Consider the following 22,318-nt stretch of genomic DNA (forward strand, 5'->3'; position numbering starts at 1 on the left):
CGCTACCCAGCTGAGTCAAGCCCAGAGCTCAGAATCCCAAACTCCAAACCTGAGGCCTGCCATCACCGGGTTGTGTGGCGAACAGGAGCAGGTGAGCAAGGCCCACTCCCCGCCTGCGGACCGTCCATCCATGCTTCTCGTGAAATGCAGCCCACGGGGAGGGAACAGACTGGAATGGGACCATGCTCCTCCCTGGAACTAAGGTCTTTGTCACCCAATGCCAACACGTGCCTTAGACACCCCTGGCCCCCACTCCCCACCCCCTTTTATTCCCTTCATTTTACACTCAAGTTAAATACCGCTCATTTTTCATGGTCTTAACAATAGAACAGAAAGAGGGGCGCCTGGGTGGCTCAGTCAGTTGAGCGTCCAACTCTTGATTTCAGCTCAGGTCATGATCCCTGGGTTGTGGGATTGAGCCTAGCGTCGGGCTCCATGCTGAGTGTGGAGCCTGCTTAAGATTCATTCTCTCTCTCTCTCTCTCTCTCTCCACCCCCACCCCACCCTCGACCCTGCGCCTCTCCCCGACTCGCGCTCTCTCTCTAAAATAAAAACCCAAAACAACCAAGCCAGAAAGGAAGAGGCAGGCAGGCAGGCAGGGATGGGGAAGTGTACAGGAAACCCCCCAAATACCAAGAACTTCTCAAACGAAGGCTGCCCCATGCCAGCTCTCCTGCAAGCCTGAGTCCTCGGGACACCCCACGCACAGGCATCACAGGGGCTGCTGGCCAGGGAGGGGCTCTGGGAGGGCCCCTTCCTCCTCTCTGAGCCTGAGCACCTAGGCTTGAAAGGTGGCCAAAGAGGCTGGGGAGGATGTGGCCGTTAGGCATTCGAACCCCTGGGAAAGACCATAATTTTGCTCCCACTCCCAGAGGGAACAGAGGTGGGGTGAAAAGAGCCCGTCTCACTAAGCATCTTTAAATCCTTATCCCCAGAGGTAGAATCATTTTCATCCAGTACCTGAAACACAGTCTTCCAGTTCTTGTTATTACAGTAACTCCTGATAGCAGACCTTGCCCCTCCCACCCTCCAGGACCATCCGCTCTTGCAAGGGGACTGCAAAGTGCACGGGCAGTAACTGTGCAGATGACACTCACAGCCCCACGCTCACCCCTTGCTGTGTGAGCGGCTTCCCCACATACGCATCAGTACACAGGACATGGTGGCCAGAGATGTTTACAGTGTGTGTGTGTGTGTGTGTGTGTGTGTGTGTGTGTGTGTGTGTGTGTCTGTGTGTGTGTGGCCTGGCTTGGGCCGCATCCTCAAGTGGGGTCTGCGCCTTGGTCCCAGGGTCCAGGGCTGGGAAGGTCCCGAGGCCGCTCTGCAGCCAGCCCTCGTCTCAGTGTTTGATCTCAAGGATGGAGGGGTTGTGGTCCAGGATGGCAAGGATAATCTTGTCCATGTACTGCCTCAGCCGGAAGTTGATCTCCTCCTGCTCCTTCAGGGCTTCCATGAGCTGGGGGGAACGGGAGAGGCAGGTCAGAGGCCAGGCCCGGGCTGGAGTGCAGGTGGAACCCGGATTCCCCAGCTTGTGGTGAGCCAGGGCCCGGCACAGAGGGGCTCGGGACACCCGGGCAAGGCAGGCCCCCAGACCAACCTCAGCACTTGGGTGCCAGAAACCAGCGAGAGCAGTGACAGCTCACAGTAAGGTGTGTGAGATATGCTGATGCCCAGGCCCCTCCCCCAGGGATTCTGATCCAACTGGTCTGTGGAGGGACCCAAGTATGAGCAACAGCTCGGTACAGGCTGAAAACACTGGCTAAAGGCATTTGCAATCAAGAATGACATCCAGAGTCCCAGGGCCCTAAGACTTGTAAGGCTTCTAGCTGTTTCCTCTACCTGAAACGGTCCCCTCATCACCCCGACCCTGCCATTGCCCCTGTGCAGGTCCATTCCCGATGTGTCCTTTAGGTCACTGAAATGCCACCTCTGCCCCCAGACTGGAGGCTGGTAACCAGCTCACCTGGGAGTCCCCCGAGGCTAGGGGTCAGCACTTAGCTCTGTGTCCTAAGCACAGGATAAAGGGTTCAGTGACTGTCTTATGATTCATGTTCAAATGTAACCAGGGTATTTTGGAGGCCTGATCTTTTAGAAGCACAGCCTGGTGTGGGGTGGTGGGGCAGAACGGACTTTGGTTCTGGAGACCTGGGTCCTTCTCCCTCCACAAGTTGGGTGATCTTGTGTCCTAGCCTCCCAATCTGTAACATGGAAATGTCCAGGAAGCCTCTGAGTTGTCAGAAGATGAAGACACACTACAATCAGGTGCTCAAGAAACGCTAGTGTCTTTCCCCTCTTGGCTTGAGGCAGAGGGGTTCTAGCTTCTCCTGCACTACGGGCTGACAGAGACATGTTGATCAGCCGGCCATTTTGGCATGTTTCTGGTAGAGCAAAGACTCAAACTCCACTCTGTTCCCAGAGCTTCCTCCCCAGCACACGCAGGAAGTCAGAACTGCTCTAACTCCCTCAGTGCTCTGCACGGTCACTCAGGTGGCTGCAGACGGGGACCCTCACGGGCCCTGGTCTGCTTCCCCTGCTCGGGGTAGCCTGGGACTTCTCATCACAGCACACGGGTGCGGGACAGGACTTGCAGAGGAGCGGCCGAGGCTCCCAAGCAAGAATGAGAGGGCACATTACCTCATCGCGAGAGGCCGTGTCTATTTCTGCGGCCAGAGACTGGGCTTTGGTCTGGGTGGCAAAGAGGTTCTTTGCTTCATAGAGGCTGAGGCTCAAGATCTGTCCATTCAAGTCGTCATTCTGGTCCCGCAGCTTATGATTCTCCTGTGGAGTGGGACAAAGGCAACGTCAGCTGCCAGAAGCATCCAGAACCCAGCAGAACCCATTTCTTTGCATTCACGGTCTCCTGACTGCCACCGGGACCCTCCTCTCAGGTGTGTGTCAGGCCAGCTCAAAGACACCCATAGGTGATGTGGCCTCTGCCAGGCTTCGGGGGAAGGGCTGGGTCCTGGGTGGTCACGGGGTCCTGAGGAAGAGTTATGGGCCCACTCAGGGGAACGAAGTTTCCAGATAAGGGCAGGGCTCCTGGCCATGCTTTCCTCCCTGGGGTGAGTGAGCCAGAAGAGGAGCTCCTGATACTTTGGGGTCTCCGGGCTGCAAGGCTGGATCCAGTCTCCTCCTGTAGCGAGGTTCAGGAATCCTGCTCTGTGGGAACTCTTCCTGAGTACAGGTGGCCTCACAGGGCCCTGCCCAGACCCCACGTGCCAGTACCACGTGCTAGCTTTTGCCTAAAGTCTCCTAACTAACCGCACACCTGGGACTTGGTGCCCTCATGCATGAGAAAGGGCTGGGGTTTTCGGATCGCTGTGGGATGCTGGTGAAGCCAGCAGGAGTAGACTTTCTAGAGCGGTTTCCCACCCCTGAATGTCGGGCTGGGCTGAACAGGGGGCTTCACTCACCATCACACCCTCCCTTGGTCCCTGCCCCTCCTGATCCCACTTCCCCCAACTCCCCCATCATGGGAGTGCTCCCGGGAACCATTTGAAATGGAACCTTGGGATCCGGGTCTGCTTCTGGGAGGACCCAACACAGCAGACCCTCATCCATGGCTGGATAGTCTCCTCCTCCACTCCATCGGCAAGGACAGCAGAGTGGGGTCTGCTTCTTTGTGTGGACTCCAAGGAGAGACCCCGGGATCCGCATCAAGTGTGGCCTAGAGGTGAGCTGCCTTGCCTGAGCTGTGGGGTGGGGACGGGCAGCCCCACCGGGCAGGGACGTTGAGAGGAGCAGACAGGAAGGGGTGTGGGAAGGTGCCGCTGCAGCTTGGGGCCCCGTGCGGGAGACCCGTCCGGCGGGGCCCACCTGCTTGAGCCGCTTGACCTCATGCTCCAGCTCCACCTCGCGGGCCCTGGCGTTGAACTCGCCCAGGCCAGAGGACGAGCTGCGTCCCCGGCCTGGCCGCTCGCAGTCCAGCTTGTACATCTGCAGGTGCTCTAGCTCCTTCCGCAAGTCCTCGATGAGCTGCGTGGGGGAGGGGCTGGTTGGCGGGAGCGCGGCCACGGGAGGGAGCCCCGGTGCCCGGTGCCCTCCGGCCTGGGACCCACCTCCTGCGTCGCCTCCCGTTCCTTTTGGAACTCAAGGCGGTTCTGCCGCAGCTTGTCCGTCACGCGCTTGTACAGGTCCGTCTCATCTTTGAGCCGCAGGCTGGTGTCCTCCAGCCGGTCACACATGCGCTGCCGCTCCTGGATCGGGGGACTGGGTCAGGGAGGACGGTGCCCAGAGAGGCTCACTACACCCCAGGGACGTCGGGGGGCTCTGGGTCAGCCACCTGGACAGGCGGGCAGTCCGACCAGCCCCCCTGAACACAACCCTCGAGTCACGGCTTAAAGAAACAGCCGGGTCCCTTAGGATTCTAGAAACACAGGCCTCTGAAGCCCTTCGATGGTGCCAGATGAAACCTGAATCAAAGGTGCGGCCAAACACAAGCTAACCTCCTTCTCTCTTTTTTATTATTACTTCCCCCCATTATATAAAAAATTATATTCACTGTAAAAAAAGTTTGGAAAATCAGAAACATAGGAAGACAAATTACTATTCATATTTTATTTTGTTGTTGTTGTTGTTAGGGCAAACTAGCAACTAGAGGCCTTTGTGGCCAACACCGCCTCTGTGGCTTCAGCTCAAGATCGGAATCTGAGGGACACTCCGAGGCCTGCTGCTCACCTCATCCAGCTTCTCTGTTTGTGACTTGAGCCGGGTCACTGTTGTTCTGAGCTCGGTGTTTTCCTCCTCTAACTGCTGCACCCTGGGAAAAGGAGAAAGACAAACATGTCAGAAACGGAGGTTATCTTACAACGGATGGACAGTCTACAGCGATTCTCTGCTTCCTGGAGGAGGGAAGATACCAGAAAGCAAGAGAGAGACAGGGAGAATATGACTAGTTGTTCCAGATGGGTAATACAGCTTCGAGCTTCCTGTCATCCAAGGCAAACTGGGAAGGACACCGAATTACCATCCTTCTGTTTGTGATAAAAGGAAACACTCATTTGTGAATAAGAACATAGGATTCTTTTTCACATGCTCCTTACAGCCTGAAACAACACGGAGGACGTTTTTCTGCTAAACAAAGAGCAGGTCCTCCTGTGGCTGGTGGTGGCAGGTCCCTCCCGCTTGGAAAGCAATGACAGCGTTTGCTTTTCTTTCTCCCCCCAGCGTCTCTCCCAGGCTCCTCGCTCGGCCTTCCCCGCAGCTGCCTGTGACATCCACAGGTCATTGTCCTCTGTGTTAGTGTCCAGAGGGGGCTGTCCTAACAGGATCCCATGAGGAGACACAGCCCAGGTACCCAGGTCGTTTTAAATGACCTGAGAAGAGGGCAGGTGAGTTGGGCGGTCAGTGGCACCGGAACAGCACAGGGTCATTTCTGCCACCGATTCCTGCCGAACATTCCCTCTCCTTCACGCTTGTTACTTCCTTCCTAGAGTGATGGCTCCACTGCTCTCTCTGCCAGGGGCCTAGGTAGCTTCCCAGTGGCCTCCCTGGCCTGGGTCATTAGGGAGGGCAGCCCTGGGACACCACAGTCTTCACCTGTGTGTACTGTTCTGATGTGCAGCAACCCACCTGCCTTCACGGTCATTCTGTGGGGCTGGGAGGGAGGACTGACAGATGGGGAAACTGAGGCCCAGAAAAAGACACAGGATGTCCAAAGTCCTGGAGCTAAAGGGTAAACAACCCAGATTCCCAGGTCAATACTCCTCTCCCTACCGGCCTCAGGTTCCAGCAGCTATACCTGCGGCCCAGAAGCCCAAAAGAAACCGGGCCCTGCCTTTCCATTTACGTTGGCCCCAGGGGCCCAGGGTCAGTGCACCCAGGTGTTCGAGGTCAAGGAGACTCTGACAGCAGGGGGAGCTCCGAGCCCGGACATTATACCCAACCCAGGAATAGGGGCAAGACCACAGTTTTTTAACCTATCCTCTTGTTGACAGACTTGTGAGCTGTCTCCAGTTGTACCTAGTAGAAATAATGCTACCAGAAGGTTCTTTTATATACTTCCCAGCAAGCATGTCCAGGTGTTCAGGTATCAAGAGGAGAACTGTTACAACAGGGGGCTTTTCTTCAGGCTGTTTTCCGATCCATACCACGGGGACGGTGCCTGTCCCACGGGCCTGGACCAGGAGTGGAGGGCGCCTCCGAGGCGGCCCCGTCCCCAGCAGGCGCCCACCTGGTGTTGAGCAGCTCGATCTCCGTGCTCTTCTCTCTCTCCAGCTTGCCGTAGGCCTCGCGGTGCCGCCGCGCCTCCTCCTCCAGGGCCTGCTCGGCCATGGTCTCCTGATCTTTCACCATCTCCTCCAGCTCGTGCACCCTGAGGAGACAGAGGGGCGCGCGCCCCAGTCCAGGGCCAGCTCTCTTGGTGTCTTCCCACCCCGCCCCCGCCCCTGGCTACGGGAGGCCCCGAGACCCTGGCTCCGTCGTAGCCCTGCTGCGGGAAGTGGCGATGTGTTTGCCAGACCTGTGGGTCAGCAGCTTCCGTGACAGATGAATGCGGATGCCACAGCATGTAAGGAGACGCGCGCCACGGGGCGAGGGTGGGGAGGGGGGCGCCTGGCGGTCGGCCCAGAGGGGAGCGGGGCTGCACAGAGAAGGCGGCATTCCCAGCCAGGCGCGGGGAGGGACGGCAGGCCTCGGCACGGCTGCGTGAAGCAGCCCTCGGGCCTTGGCTTCTCTTCCCGCTCTCCTCCTCCCTGGTCCCTATCCCTCTGACCAGGAATTCAGCTACTGGGCACCTTGACTCCAAAACCACGCATGTCCTTGGATAGGGGCCCCGAACATTCAAGACCCAGGAAGGGGCCAGGTCCCACCGGGCACGCTCTAACCCCACCACTGGCAGCCTAGCTGGCCTAACAGTCTGGGCACGTTTCACTGGGAACAGTCCCTCCAGGGGGCTACCCTTCTGGGGTGTTCCAGAACCCATCTTTGGGCCCTACAAGGTTGAGGGCCAGACCCTGGGCGGGGATCAGTTTACCAAATCTCATGCCACCCCGTGAGGACAACTACATGCTACATGCACTACCTCACTGCAGTCAGAGTCAGCGGGCCCCCATCGGGAGGAGGGGCAGTGATGCCCGGACCCTTCCGCTAGCAGCACGTGCGAGCCCAACTCCACACCAGTGTCTCTCTCTGCGGAGCTTGTCCCCAGAAACGGGGTGGGGGGCGGGGGGGTGTCAGACTCTCATCAGTGTAGGACAGAGAAATACGGGAGTGGATCCCAACTCCTGCCTTACACCCACCCTGGGGCTGCAGACATGGGGGTCAAGGTCAAGCTCCAACCTATTTCTGAGTCCCCAGAGACCAGTCCTCCTGTGCGTCCTGCATGGGCACAGCCATGTAGCAAGGGGCTGACACATCACAGCCTCTCGGAGAGGAAGGACAAGATGTGCAGTTCACCTCCCCCAGCTTTTCTCAGGGCCCTCCCCAAGCCCGTTCCCGAGTCACGGCCGGGGCCCCAGCCCCCCAGCCCCCCAGCCCCCGACCTGTGCACGAGCTGTGTGTTCTCCTGCTTCAGCTTGCTCTTCAGGTCCCCATTGGTCAGGCTGTCATTCTCCAGCTCTGTCACTTTTTTTTCCAGGAAGCTCACCTGCAAGAGGGAGGCAGAGGTGGGGGTGGAGGAAACCTCGGAGTCCACAGGACCGAGAAGCTAGAGACCGTGGGACAGAAGCCATGTTTAGTGAGCGTGAGGGTCCCCAAGCGTACGTGTCCGCATTATCGGGGCAACCTACCCCCAACTCCTGGGCAAGGACAGGGTCTCTGTCTCCCGAGTCCCCAGATAGCTGCTGGGGGGCTCCCCACGACCCCCGGGGAGCACGCACACATTAAGCCTGTCCTCCACCCACTCAGGACCCACCTTCTCCGTGATGTCGTTGTCACAGGAGTCAATGCTGTCTCGGAACAGGTCCTCAGTGCTACCATCACTGCTACTGAAGTTGCTGCTGTGCATGAGCTGCCTGTGGGGGAGGGGGGAGGGAGGAGGGGGGAGGCAGCTGCAGAGGCCAGCCCTCCAGGGCCTGGGGTCCACACTGGGCTGTGGGCTGAGAGCACCCAGTATCTTGGGGAGAAGGCCAGGGACCCCTCCAAGGAGGCTGTCCTCACCCAGTCAGGGGAGAAGAGTTGCCTGACCTCTGAACTCAAGAGGTCACACAGCTCAGAGGCCAGCGGAGGGGCCGCTACACCCCTCCAGAGTCCCTGGCAATCCATCACGGCTCCGGCCTGCTGCCTCAGCACCCTTTTCGTGCCGGTGTTCGAGCCAGTAACTACCCAGTGACCAGAGTGGGCACATGAGCCCCCGACCACCTCCCTCCAGCTGCAAAACCAGCCACTGCAGGTAGACTGGCTCCACCGTCCTGGCAGAGGGTCCTGGCCTCCTGAGGCCACCCAGCAAGACTCAATTCCTCCACCAAACCGGCTCCCGATGCATCTCTGGGACCCTGGGAACGGGAAGGAGACCCACCCAGACTGTGCAGGGCAGGGGGTTGGGTGGGTCTGCACATGGGTAAAGACTTGCCGGAGGCAAACCCAGCTACCACGGTGAGGCTCCCCCTTCCCGCTCCCTGCCGGGCAGCAGCCAGGTCTCTACCCAGGGCCTGTCCCGTCCCACTCCTGCTCTCGAGCCAGAGTCTGGGCGCTTGCTGGCAGCTCCCAGGGCCCTGGGAGTGGACCCGGGCCAGCGTGCATGAGAACCCGGATCCCGAGATCCAGAGCGGGAGCTTGGAAGTCCCAGGAAGTTAGCTGGGAGGATTTAACCGGGAGCAAAGTGACCAGCTCCAACAGGGCACACTCGTGCCCAGTCTCGGTCAGCGGGATCCCCAGGATCTGCTGGCACAGCTGCCGGCTCCAGGGTGTGGGGCAGGGCACCAACAGCCGTGAGACGCGCCGGGTCTCTCGGGGCCTCCCTGGTGCACCTGCCTGGAGCGGAAACAGCTAAGGGTTTGGAGAGGCCGACTGCTCCACTGCCACAAGGGGCAAGGGCGGCCCCTCCCTGTCAGAAGTAGAGGTCTGGTTGCTCTGCCTGCACTCCTGGGGGTCTCTGTTTCCCTCTGTGCATTGGGCACGCACAGGGCACTGGGCACTGGCTGGGTCTGGGCTGCCCGAACGGAAAGGGAGACAGTATTCCACCCCTCCTCCCCAGGTGGGGGGTCTTACCGTCCAAAGGCCGTGCTAGAGATCTTCCGGTTAGGGCTGCAGGGGTGGGGGTGCAGGAGGGAGAGAGAGAGAGAGAGAAAACAGTCATTGAACAGAGGGGGCTCTAGTCCACTCCTTACTCTGCCTTGGCTGCAAGATACCAGTAGGTGCACTACAGGGCTTTGTCCCGCCCGCTGCAGGGAATTCACTAATCAGCTCGGTCCTCAGCAGAAGCACCCTGAGTTTCCTCTTGCAGAAAAATGCAAGCCCCCTAAGATCAATCCCACCCTGACAGGGCCCTCACTTGCCAAGACAGAGTGGGGCCGCCTTGCCTGCCGCTTCCCCCTCTGGACCCACCCCCCCACCCCCAGCCCTGGCCTCCCATCCCTCTGCTGGGTCCCGAGGGCCTCACCTGTTGGCCTTCAGGTTTTTCAGTCGGGCTTCCAGGTCATTCAGCAGGTTGATCTTCTTACAGCACTGAGAGCAGTAAACATCCAGCAATTCGCTGTTGTAGGCGTGCCGCATTTTCCTGGGTGTCTGCCCCGCACTGATTCGGGAGACAGAAATCAACCTCTGCTGTCCAGTCTGGTGCCCTACCCCATCCTTACTTGACTGGGTTCCCCAATGCCGGGGAACCTTTTGTGCGTGCGCTTAGGGGCAGAGGGAGTGGAAATACAGCAACAGATCCTCCCTCCCTCGATACTCTCAGAGGAAAGGCCAATGAACAGTACCCATTTCACAGACAAGGCGATGGAGAGCTAACATCAGAGTGAGTAATGACTAGGTGTGGGGGAAGGTATCACAGTAGGTCACTTAGAAGGACCTTTCGACACCAAGGTTCTAGGAAGCAAGACAGCACACACCCCTGAGTCTGCAGCCTCCCAGGTGGGCTAATTCTATTTCTTCCCCAAGCCAGAAGGAGGCGGGAGGAATTCTAGAATCTCCAATCAGGGTGCAAAGGCAGCACCCCCAAGCTCCAGAAGCTGACCCCAGGGAGCTTAGGACTCTGCCCTCTGACCCGCCCTGGGATGAGGTTTGGTTGGTCCGGCCGCTTTTCCCGGGCCCCAAATTGCCATTCCAGACCACAGGGCCACCTGGAAGACACTGAAGATCCCAGGTCCGAGTAAACGTTGGTCCTGGTCTCGTCATCGGGGCAGGGGCTGCTGGGGGCACAGTCCACGTCGTCCCCCTCTCCATAGTCTTCAAACTGCTCCTCATTGCTGATAAGCGAGGTGGTGGAGTGTGTGGAGAGGTCCGATGTGGTCATGGATGGTGCATGGCCCAGGGACCTGGGTGTTACAGAAGGGCTGTCTGTTAACACAGCCCCGTCCACTGCCTGTGCCGGGGAAACCAACCACCTTCCTGGAGGTCAACTGGTGCCACAGAGATCAGAAGCCTGAGTGTGTGCTTTCTGACCTGGCAAGTGCACTTTGGGGACCTCATCCTAAGGGAAGTGTCTCACCACAGAAACAGCTTCTGCACAAGAGATGCGCAAACCGATGCTTCTCTACAGCAACAAAACATTGCTTACAACTGAATGGTTTCCCTACATCAAATTAGAATAAGTTATAGTAAGTCATAGTATATGGGGCCTCCTGGGTGGCTTAGTCGGTTAAGCGTCCCACGTTGGCTCAGGTCACGATCTCACAGTTTGGGAATTTGAGCCCTGCGAGCCTGCTTCAGATTCTGTGTCTCCCTCTCTCTCTGCTCCTTCCCCGTTCATGCTCTGTCTCTGTCTCTCAAAAAATAAACAAGTGTTAAAAAAAAAATTTTTTAAGTTATAGTAGATGTATAATATAAAATTATATATTCTATATTGCTAATATTAGCTAATTAAATGATTAAGTTACAGTTGTAAAATTATAATATATATTAGTAAATATCAAATTATGGGTTATCTAATTGTTGAAAGGTCTGCAAAAAATACTAGCAATAATATGGGAAAAACTAATATAAAGTTGGATATAAAATTTAAATACAGAAAGGAAAGGTTGATACAAAATAAGGAAAACTAGGACATAAAAGTATTTACATGGTAACAGAGCTTGGGTTTGGGTGGTAGGACTGTAAGTGAGTTACTCCCCCCACCCCCTGCCATTCTTCCTTTCCTACCTTTTCCAAGCTCTGTTTAATTGGGTTGCATTCTAGTAAGAAACGGAAGTTTTAAAATAAGTAACAACGAGCTACTAGATGAGGCGCTTCTCCCAGTTTATAGAAGGGACTCACTGCAGAGAACATGGGTCGGAGACCCTAGGCCTCTCATGGGTGACCCCCGGTGTGGCCTGTGACAGTGTCCAGGGCTGGCTGAGCCCTGTCCACAACCTGAGAACCGAGCACTGCTTGTCACCTGCCGAAACAGGTCTTCCCGTCAGTGGTTGTGAGGTCAGGTCTACGTATTGCTACTCAGAAATGAGGGTTTCTCTGACGTACTGAGCCTCTGAGCTCAAAACTGGGCAACTTGAACTGGGGACAAGAAGCAGGGAAGTGGGTAAGGCCGTAATTCTCCCACCGTGCCCTTGAGCAGTCCTGGTCTCTGAGAATCACAGTGTTGATGACAGGGCACTAACGAGCAAGTCTGCTGGTACCGCCACCCTGTTGTTGTTGAACTCATTCATCTGCCCTCAGGCTCCTCAGCACCTTGGGATGGATTCATCACATTCCAGCTCTTTCTCCTATACATTTTATTAAAACCCTCAGTGTCCCCTGCCGGCCACCTCCTGGCGACTGGTCCCAAAGAACAATGTGTACGATCAAGTGGCAAATGGTCAGCCAAAAGGACAATGGGTCTGTGGTCCCTGACCAGCTGTCCTTGGTGGCTGGTCACAGTACGGCTGTCACACTGCTCCCAGGAAGCAAAATGGATGAACTACTCCAAAGACCCCACCGAGAACAGCCTGACTCCCAGAGCCACTGGAGCCTGAGAAGCTCTGCCCTGCGAAAATGTATAGGAAATTGCTTTTTTTTTTTTTTGAAGGTCAAAAATGATTAAGAATTGACAATTTCATATGGTTCAACTGATACTAGAACCCCTCTCCTCCCTCTCCAAATCTCTGGGTTGGCCATGACCACCACCTTCCTGTATGTGGCGCTCCAGACAGTTTTAACTCACTTGTCCTCCGGCAGGAACAGGCCCCCGAGCCCTCCGTCCTTCTCCTCGGCAGGACTCCCAACTGACCCCTCCAGGCTCTGCATGCTCTCCATGGGGCTGTCCATGTCTGACTCCGGGGGGCCCTCAGGTGGGGCCAGCGTCATAGCCTCCTCCTCGTCCTCGGGAAAGAAGCTGGGGTCCCTGGGGAGGAGCTCGCCATCAGCAAAGGTAGGGCCTGGCACCTCGCTGCCCTGGGAAAGACAGAGGACAAAGTGAGGGAGGCTGGCTCCCCGGGGCTCAGTGTGCCTCATCAGACCGCGAGGATGTCGGCAGGGCCAGGGATGGCAGGGACTGGGACACAGGCAGGTCCAGACCTCAGGACCTTGAGAATAAGAATACCCGGCAGGTGATTCATCTTGGGCCCCTCACAGCAGCTGCCTCATGAGAGCCCAGTGAGGAGCCAGCACCACTGGGGACAGCCATCTGTGAAGAAGAGCCACAGCTGGGCTGGCTACATTGCTCAGGACACCTGGACAGCTTGCTCGTCGGGGTCCCCATCACAGCCTGCACAAGGAGCCAGATGGCTTCGTGACTGAGTTAAGGGCACAGCCACAATGAACGGCTACCAAGAACGACGACCCCGACCAAGTGGAGTTTGATGCAGCGGGGTAGAGGGATATCCACGCACCACGGAACCTGCCCTCCAGGACTCTGGGCAGTCAGATCACCTCCGTGAACCTCGCTTCTCTCGGTAAACTGAGAATGACCGTGGAATCCTACAGGATCACTGTGTCACGGGGTAGGACCTCAACGTGGCACCAGCCGGGGAAGGACAGCGTGCCTTGGCCCTGCCGCGGCCGTGCTGAGGAGCAAGGACACAGAGCCCTTCAGTTCCGAGCAGGGGTGGGTCCCCGGTGCCTAGCACGCCGCCCAGCACCACGCCAGCACGAGATAAAGACCCGCCTGAACTTTTGCCAAAATCACCTTCTAGGTTATGAGCTCTGGCTCCGTTCTGAGAGGCAGCGCTCCGCAAACCACCCTCGGGGCTGCCGCCTCTGAGGGGGCACTGCTTCCACCTGCTCCTGTCCGAGAGGTCAAACTGCTCCCAAGGATCTTCCGCGTGGCCCGCGTTGAAGGTGCTCCCTGCGGCCCCGGGACTGCAGCCAGGGGAACAGTAACAGAGGCTGTGAAAAGCCCCCAGGCACCCCAGACAAGAACAGGATTGGGGACATCCAAGGAAGGTGGTCAGCGGCAGGCTTGGCTGTGCCCACTGAGAAGTGTGCCGTCACCTGCTGCTGTAGACACCCTGGCCCAAGAATAGATGGCAGTTAATGAGCCTGGCTCCCGCCTGTCCCAGGACTCGGGCGGAGCACCGGCTGCACTAATAAAGCCGGCACCAGACAGGGAGGCCCCCCGGCTGTGGAGGCCGAGGGGCTGCGTCATTAAAACTACCCTCGTGTTCACACGGCCCTTTCCACCTGAATGTCACCAACCCAATCCCACAGGGCTCCCGACCGCGTCGGATCCTGCACCCGAAGCAAGCTCTCCGTCCACAAGCCCGAGGCTGCATCCCAGCAGAAACAAAGGGAAGCCAACGTTTCCCGAGCAGCCACCAAGTTCCGGAGGCAGAGCGGACAGTGAATACGTAATCTTATGTGGGCTTAGGACAGCTCTTCAGAACAGCGATTCTTAGCCCCACTTTACCAACGACGACATGGAGGCTCAGAGAGTCACCTGCCAGGAGTCTTCTAGGCCAGGAGGCGGAGGTCGCCCCACCTACCTCTGACCACCACACGCTCGGTTCCATCTATCGGTCATGCAACCCACGCTCCTAGAGCTTCAGTCTCACGTAGGGACAGATCAGTAATTATGAAGCCCAGGCATTCCACCTGCTGCAGCCCCCACGTGCTGCCCACTTCCGACCCACAGCAGGAGACTCCTCGGCTCAGCGCGGGGAAACTGGGAGAGACGCCAGGCAGGAGGGAGACGGCTCACCGAGGAGGGCCGTGCTCTGTTCCCTCACCTGCGAGCTTTCTGCCTTCCCAGCCATAAGGGCAGGGGAGGGTTGGCACTCGCTGGGAACGCCTGCCTTGGGGCTCACAGGAGTCCTCGGCCACTTCCGGTCCTCACAGCCCTAGGAGTTGGGTCTCCTTTCCCCTCTCATACGTGAGGTGACTTACCCGGGGCCCCGCCGGAGAGAGGGGCAGGGCAGGACTGGACCGGGAGCCGCCAGTGCCCATGCTGTCCTCATAGCCCCGTCAGCAGGGGTCCTGAGGAGGCTGCTGCCCACCGAGCAGAGGCTTGAGGCAGGCAGGGCACCTAGTAGAGACCGGGAGCCATGCTCCTCAGGCGTCCGGCTTGGCCTCTGGCTAACTCATGTTTGTCCCCTTGGACATGGAGATACGGAGGCCCAGTTTCTGCCAGGCACTCTGCCCAGAGGCACCCAACTCACCACACGGAAGTGCGGACCACGGCCTCCTCCCACCTGATGTCCCAGAGCAACATTCCCCCTCCTGACAGCTGGGCCAAGAGAAAAGAGGGGCCTGTCTCAGCCACAGGTGGGGCAGGAGGCGGCTTTGAGGCCCCCACAGAGGTCACTCCCTCCCAATAAGGCCACCACTTCCTCAGGCATAGTTTTACCCTCTGATCGAGCAGAGTCCACATCTGTCTGGCCTTTTGCACTTGTCGAAGGATCTGGTCTGTCTCCCACACATACCCCCGTCCGGCTCGGACGACAGCCCCGGGAGAGCTCCAGGAGGTGCAGAGGGGCAGGGATGGAGGATTTACAGGCTTAGCCTGACGCATGGGGAAGGTGAGGCTCAGCGAGCGAGGGGGCTGCCCTGGAGCTTCCCCGCTGCAGGAGGCCCTGCTGTGACCCGAAGCCAGGCTCCTGACATGCCACGTCAGGGCCCTCAGCCACCCCTCGCCACATGCGCTCTCTCAACATGCCAGCCTTGTAAAATCAGCTGCCTCCCCACGCTGACACCTTTTCACTGTTTGCCCAAGGCAAGTTACGATTTCTAGAACCTCAAAACCATTTCTAGTAGCTTTCTTCTAAATTCAAGAAACATAAAGACAAGCTCTCAGAAAAGCTATACCCTGGTTGGTCTGGGACAGTACTGGTTTGGCATCTGTCCCGGACAAAAGGGGCCGTGTCACCCCTGCTACTCCCCTGGGAACATCCTGACCCTGCTCCCCTTCCTCTGGGCCCTCTGGGGAAGGGCTAGGTATAGCACCGGGCCTGGGAGGGCTGCCCCTGGAAGTGGGGACAGCCTGCTCTGATCCCGAACACCTCAGGAAGAGAGGCAAAGCAGGAGCAGGTGCTAGAAGGTGTAACCCCTCACTGGCTTGGAGACTAGGCAGTATGCCCTCCTCAAGAAGCTGGGTCTGGGGATTTACCCAAAACCAGGGGTTTCTGGAGAGATAGGAGAGGCCGGAGGCTGGGAAAACATGCCCTAGGCAGCTGCTTTGGCAGGGCAGGTCGGTATCACCAGTGTCCCCCTCGGCGTCCCCACCCCGTCTCTAGCTGGGACTGGATGCAGCTGGCCCCTGGCTGGAAGTGGGAGCCGGGAGGCACCCAGCCTGCCTGTGGGGCCCCTCTCCAGTGGCAGCAGCAGGCCCTGAAGTCACCCCTTCCTCTGTAGGAAGTCGGCCCAGGCCGAATTCAACAGCTGGTGAAAAGGACCGACGGCGGGAGAGGGCATCCCCGCCTCAGAGGGGCCTCCGGTGCCCACCGTCCACACTTCCAGAAGGCGGCGCGGCAGGGCCTGGACATGATGACGTCGTTTGGTCCTGCCCGTCACCCACCCGGCCCTCAGGGGATGCTCCCTCCAAGCCACACACATCACTACTCCATTCTCCTGGCGGCTAGTGCACGGAGGGCACGGGCCCGAGAGGCCCCACCCACACTCCCTGTAAGAAGGGTCCCTATGGTAGTAACCGTGGGGATGAGAGCACCTGAACCCCCAACAGGCAGCACCGCAGCGAGCACATGGCAGGCAATTAACAAGTATTTGGGGAAACGAACTGCCCTGCAGAACAGTGAGCTGGGGAGAGCCCACCCACGGTGACCTCGAGGCGTGGGTGCCCATCCGACTTGGCCACTGGCCGGCCGTGTGACCCTGGAGAAGTTGTTCGACTTCTGAGCCTCATCTACAGACGGGTAGAAATGCCTGCCCGGCAGGATCGCCATAGAGAACGCAGAACGATGCCTCGTACCTCACGGGTGCCGGGATCGTGGCAAAGAAGAGAGCGGGCAGAGTGGCACTGGGAACGAGCTCTGGAGGTGGACCGACTGGGTTCAAACCTCGGCTCCACCACTAAGTTCTGCAACCTTAGGTTTACTTCTCGGTGCCTCAGTTTCCTCGTCTACTGACGGAGTTCACGATGATCAGGAAATGAGTTAGGACGTGTGCTCGGCACACACGGAAGATGATCAACAAATCTGAGCTATTCTGGTTGAGAGGAGACAAGCAGGGGTGCCCCTGTTGGCTCGTGCAGCCCCAGGAGCCTATCGCTTTGACCCCCAGGGGCACACTGAGTGGAGGCAGGCTGGGTTCGGCTTCTGGAAGCCTGACCTGCAGGTGCCTCTTTCTTTCTGCGCCCTCCCTCCCACCCCCAAGGCCATCTTCTGTGTATGCTCTTGGAAGGTCTCTCTGCACATTAATTACATGCTTTAACACGCGTTAGGATGAGACACTGCGCAGGCAAGGGAGTCCAGGAGGCTGGGGCACATCCACCCCCAGCCCCGGCAGGGGCTCTGCTCGCCAGGCAGTAACTTAGAGCCAAAGAACAGCTCCGTGGGGACAGGGCTGGGTAAAAATAGCTTGAGCGGGCACCTCCCAGCTTCCCTCGCAGCCAGGCACCAGCGGGCACACGTGGAACCCCACTGCAGGAAGGCACTGGGCGGGGGGTGGACACAAACCAAGCCTCGTGCAGTGGGGCTGGGCCGGGGATGAAATCCCTCCTCATAATCCCAGCCAGCCCACGGCCTGGGAAGTGACAGGCCTGCTCGAGCTCTCACTGGGCCCCACAGGCAAAAGATTAAGAAGCCAACTTGTAGATGCCGATGCCCCCAGGTCCAGAGGGAAGGGGTGGGCTTACCTGGACTGGGATCCCCTACCCCCCACTGCGGCTCAGCCACCCATCAGGCATGGCAGCAGCAGAGATTAGTAAGCAATCCAGGCTGTGCCCACCTCCTGCCTGTGGCTGCCAACGCCCGCACTGAAGCCAGGCCTGGCTCTGCCGGAGGGAGGCCGGTGTTCATCAGCGGCTGATAAGATTCTGGCTCAACAAAGGGTTACTCAGATGCCAGTCAAGGGGCAAGGGTGGGAATAAAGGGGGAGGGGAGTATCCACGCAGCAAGGCTGGTGCCTAAGCCTCAACTTCTGAACAGAAATAACGGCTCAGATACGAGGCCCCAGCTCATCCCCAACAAGGTCAAGGGCAGGCATGGGGGCACCAGGCCACCAAGCTATTAGAGTTCATTTATCGCCCTTCTTGGCCAGCCCTGGGGACTGACTGCATACTGTCAGATAAAAGCTCTGTAGCCCAAGCTGCCCACACAGGTGGGGGAGGCCAAAGCCAAGAAGACAGGACAGACCGCCATGTCCCCATTCCCAGGGGCCAGATCAGAGAGTGGCCAGGAACCATCCCTCTGTAGTGGTGGCAGCCAAGGCAGCTTTCAGGCTCTCTCCTCCCGGCCAGGGACCCCTGGATCCACCTCCGGAACCCTCCTACCACCGGCAGCTCCAGACCAGCTCTCAACTGGGCTGGCCACTCCTGGCACAGGAGCCTTCAGGGGCAGATCTCAGCGTAGACCTTCCAAAAACTACTTTAACCTAACACGGGCCTGCAGATCCAAGAAGGGGACAAGAGTGACAACTGGGGCTTCCTCGGGAGCTCATCTGTCTCAAGTGGGAAATGCTAAGAGGGTCTGATTCTCACATCAGCCCCTCGAGGGAGGGTCTAAGTCACCCAGCTTTACGGATAGAGAGACTGGGGCTCTCAGGCAGACTTGGTTCAGTCCCGGATCTGACCCCCCACTGGCTGTGGAACCTCAGGCTGGTACTGAGAAGAGAAAGAGAAAGTCATGCCCATGTTTCTCAAGAACTCACATGCCATTTGCATGAAGCAAAGGCAGTCAGATAGGGAGTTCTCTACTGCACACGCCAAAACAGCGGAAGGGGCATGGAAGCCCATGTGGCCCTCTTTTCCATTTTTTAAAAAAATGTTTTACTTATTTTTGAGAGAGAGAGAGCGAGCGCGTGCACACGTGAGTGGGGAGGGGCAGAGAGAGAGAGAGGGAGACACAGAATCGGAAGCAGGCTCCAGGCCCTGAGCTGTCAGCACAGAGCCCGAAGCAGGGCTCGAACTCACAGATCGTGAGATCGTGACCTGAGCCGAAGTCGGACGCTTAACCGACTGAGCCACCCAGGCGCCCCTCTTTTTGATGTTTTTAATTGTAACCCTTGAGCTGTCTCTCTTCCCAATCTCACACCTTCTCCCCACAACCAACGCTGCTGCTAAGGTAGTGTCACAGGAGTGCAAGAGAAAGAGAGGGCATGAGGTAGCTCCCAGAAAAATTCAGAAGCAAGGAGGTCGGATAGCCCCCCGGCAGCTAGATTAAGACGAGGGGTAAGCACATTTCCTGCAGGGTGGCCAAGCAGAGGGACTGAGCATTAAGGGATCTGGTGTTGCCCCAGGAAGGGGCCAGGAAGGAGGGTCTAAAGCAGACCCTGGCAGCGTCCATCCAGGCACCGGCCAGGGTGTTTGGTCTCCTGGCCTGCATGTCCAGCCTGTCCCAAGGGCGGTGGGGTCCAACTTAGCTGGCACCAGAGCTTGAGATCATTCAACGTCCATTCAGACCTTCTAACCAGCTACCCGTGTCCAAGCTCACCCACCACCCTTCTGATCATAGCAAACATCCAGGAGCCTGCCGAGCACGGGGAGAGAAGGACTGCCCAAGTTCACTGCCAGAGCACACTTCTCACTATAAATGAAGCAGCTGGCGTTCTGGCTCTGCGTGTCCACCTAGGGACCATCTGTGGGCATGGGTGGCACTTGAGTCCCAGCGGTGAGGGAAGGGCCAACGAGATCTGGTTTTCAGGCCTGTTTAGGCTTTGGGCCAGACTGTGGACCCTGCTGGAAAGGCTCCTCACAGTGAGGTGATGCACTCCACCAGAGACACTCCAAGCCCTCTTTCCCCACCCTGCCACTTCCAACCCAATAACATGTTGGAGCACGTCAAATGTTAGCGGTTAAAGAATAAAAACGTATTACTACAAAATCTAATGGAGAAAAAAATGTTATAAAAAAAATGCTGGGGGCATCTGGGTGGCTCAGTCAACTGAGCATCCGACTTCGGCTCAGGTCCTGATCTCACGGGGGTTCACGAGCTCAAGCCCCACTTCGGGCTCTCTGCTGTCAGCGTGCAGCCTGCTTTGGATCCTCTGTCTCCCTCCCTCTCTCTCTCTCTCTCTCTCTCTCTCTCTGTCCCTCCCACACTTGCCCTCTGTCTGTCTCTCAAAAATAAACATACAAAAAAAAAAAAAAAAAAAGAAAGCTTAAGTCATCTGAAAGGAAGGAAAAAAAGGAGGAAAAGAAAGACCAAAGCTGTTAACCATAGTGATGCATTAAATGAAAATGGGATAAAGCATACTATTAAAAGACAAATACTGTCAGACTCGATAAAAACAACAGCTATGTGCCATTTACAAGACACAAATTTAAACATCAGAACGCAGGCCAAAAGTAAAAGAAGGAAGGGGCGTCTGGGTGGTTCCGTCCCTGGAGCGTGCGACTCTTGATCTCGGGGTCGTGAGTTCCAGCCCCACGTTGGGTGTAGAGCTTACTTTTAAATAAATAAATAAATGAATAAAGCTGGAGATTTTAATTCATCTCTCTTGGTAACTGATGGAGCAGGCAAACAAAAGAACGAGAAGGGAGACAGAAGATCTGAACCACACCAACTAGACCTGACGCAAACAGCACACTGTACCCAACAACTGCAGAAAAAAAAACCACTAGGTCGAAGGTTGATGAGGAATGGGATGCTTGCACAGCACCGAAGAGTCACCCACCAGATTACTACCGAACACCGCTCCCCTCCCCATCATCTCTGTCATGGAGAAAGTAGGCTATTGTCACTTTAACGCAGGGATCAAACCTCCCATCGCTAATTGGGAACACTCAGACGCTGGCCTCCTGATGTGATACAAGAGGAAGGACGCAGCCTCACCGCTCACACTCACGTAGTCTTAACAAAACACTCCGTTCTAATCGGGCCTGAAGATCTAACCTTTACTAAACAGGAAGATGTAGGATAGAGGAACAAGTTACACAGCACTACAGAGAAAAACAGCAGGCAGACAGGATGTGGCAACTTCTACAAGACAGCTAGCTGGCCTGATCGTCTCAAAAAGAGAATGTCCTAAAGAAGAGAACAGGGATTTTCTGAGATCAGTGGTACTTAGGCTTTAATGGACATCAGAATTGTGTGTACGTGTGTGTGTGTGGGGGGGGGGCAGGGTTATGGTGGTGATGAATTGCTAACTCGGGCTGAATCAGAGTTTCTCATTCAGTAGGCCTGGGTCTGCATTTCCATAGACTGAAACAGGTTTTTGTAAAAAGTGCATTTCTAACACGTTCTCGGGTGATGCTGCTGGTCCCAGGACCACCCCGTGAGGACCACTGTTTTAGATTTATCAAGAGACAGAAAAACTAAATGCTAGCCTTGATTAGATCCCAGTTCAAACAAGCAAACACCCACCTAGCTACAAAGGACCTACTGGGGTCAAAATGGAAGCTAGGGTAGGGACTGCATATTGGGTGATATTCGGGAATCATGCTTGCTAAGGAGAAATACCCCTGCGTTTTGATAACGCGTTGCCAAATTTCCTTTCAAGTAGTTTGGGGGGGGGGGCGGGGAAGTTACACACAGGGATAAAGCAAATGTGGTGGCAGCACTGGTGAGTAACTGGGGCGTGCAAATCCTCACTGGGACGGTCTTCCTTCCCGTCCTGCTCCATGATGCTCCGTCCTGCTTGCAGGGGCTGACTGGGGCACCGTGGAGGTCCTCTTGCGTGGCCGATGGAGTCACGGCCGTTGGAGGGGCTGTAAGGTGGGCTCTGGAACCTTGGGGGCTGAGAGGGGGTGCCAGGGACCCCTGCAGAAGGCTGCTTCAGGCAAGACCTTGGGGAGTTATGCAGGTTTGGAGGCCCCACCCTCCAAAGATAAGATCAGTTCTCACAGGTCTTATTTTTTTCAGGAGGTCGGCAGAAAGAAACGTACATAAAACACGAAAGACAGTTGCCCCAGACTTGCTGAACTGGTTAAGGAAAAGTGTAAAATCTCTGACACAGTTAGCTATTTAAAAGGAAGATGAAAAAGTGAAGCCATAAAGAATGCTGTATCCTGGAGGCAGAGGCAGGAGCAATAGGGAGCCTGGTGAACCGACAGAACCTCAAGGGTCAAAACCCCACGAGAATAAGAACTGGAAGAGGAACAGTCTGGGTTCCAAATGATCAGATCAGGAGGCAACGGTGGCTCAGGCTCTAGAACGTAAACCAGGAGTCAGAACACTGGAACCTTTTCTGAATACGGCACTTGGCCAAGAGCCACCCCAACAGGCCCATCGGCAACAGTGGGCCTTTGCCCACAGGCAGAGCTGCCTCCCATCCCCTCCACGCAGGGCTCTCTCCCTGCATGCCAGGCTCTGCTCACACTCCTCTCCCTCCTCCCCCTGCAGGACGGTTCCAGAGAACCTTTCTGTTATGGGCTGAACTGTGTCCCATCACCCCCCAAATTCACATGGTGTAGTCCCAACCCCAGTACCTTAGAGTGTGACTGCATTTGGACAGAGGATCTTTAAAAACGTAATTATGGGGCACCTGGGTGGCTCAGTCGGTTAAGCATCTGACTTCGGCTCAGGTCACGATCTCTTGGTTCATGGGTTCGAGCCCCACATCGGGCTCCGTGACGACAGCTCAGAGCCTGGAGCCTGCTTCGGATCCTGTCTCCCTCTCTCTCTGCTCCTCCCCCACTCATGCTCTGTCTCTCTCTTGCTCTCTCTCAAAAATAAACATTAAAAAAAATTAAAAAGGT

The 22,318-nt window shown here is 56.8% G+C and overlaps 1 protein-coding gene across 2 annotated transcripts in view; it reads right to left on the bottom strand.

Annotated features, from left to right (window-relative positions):
- Positions 1-904: 904 nt before the first annotated feature.
- The window catches only part of RAB11FIP4 (RAB11 family interacting protein 4), a 118,803-nt gene continuing 97,389 nt past the window's right edge, over positions 905-22,318 (bottom strand). For both annotated transcript variants that reach the window (XM_040455281.1, XM_040455282.1), the window contains 12 exons: positions 12,236-12,465; positions 10,221-10,415; positions 9,539-9,673; positions 9,148-9,183; positions 7,853-7,952; positions 7,482-7,585; positions 6,173-6,313; positions 4,678-4,759; positions 4,059-4,196; positions 3,817-3,975; positions 2,635-2,778; positions 905-1,456 (listed from right to left, as the gene is read on the bottom strand). In XM_040455281.1, coding sequence (XP_040311215.1) covers positions 1,340-1,456; positions 2,635-2,778; positions 3,817-3,975; positions 4,059-4,196; positions 4,678-4,759; positions 6,173-6,313; positions 7,482-7,585; positions 7,853-7,952; positions 9,148-9,183; positions 9,539-9,673; positions 10,221-10,415; positions 12,236-12,465 — 1,581 coding nt within the window. In that variant the 3' untranslated portion in view covers positions 905-1,339. The remainder of the gene's footprint in view (positions 1,457-2,634; positions 2,779-3,816; positions 3,976-4,058; positions 4,197-4,677; positions 4,760-6,172; positions 6,314-7,481; positions 7,586-7,852; positions 7,953-9,147; positions 9,184-9,538; positions 9,674-10,220; positions 10,416-12,235; positions 12,466-22,318) is intronic.

Source organism: Herpailurus yagouaroundi, unplaced genomic scaffold (assembly GCF_014898765.1).
Source record: "Herpailurus yagouaroundi ecotype Mexico unplaced genomic scaffold, PumYag 215, whole genome shotgun sequence".
In the NCBI taxonomy this organism is placed as follows: Eukaryota; Metazoa; Chordata; class Mammalia; order Carnivora; family Felidae; genus Herpailurus; species Herpailurus yagouaroundi.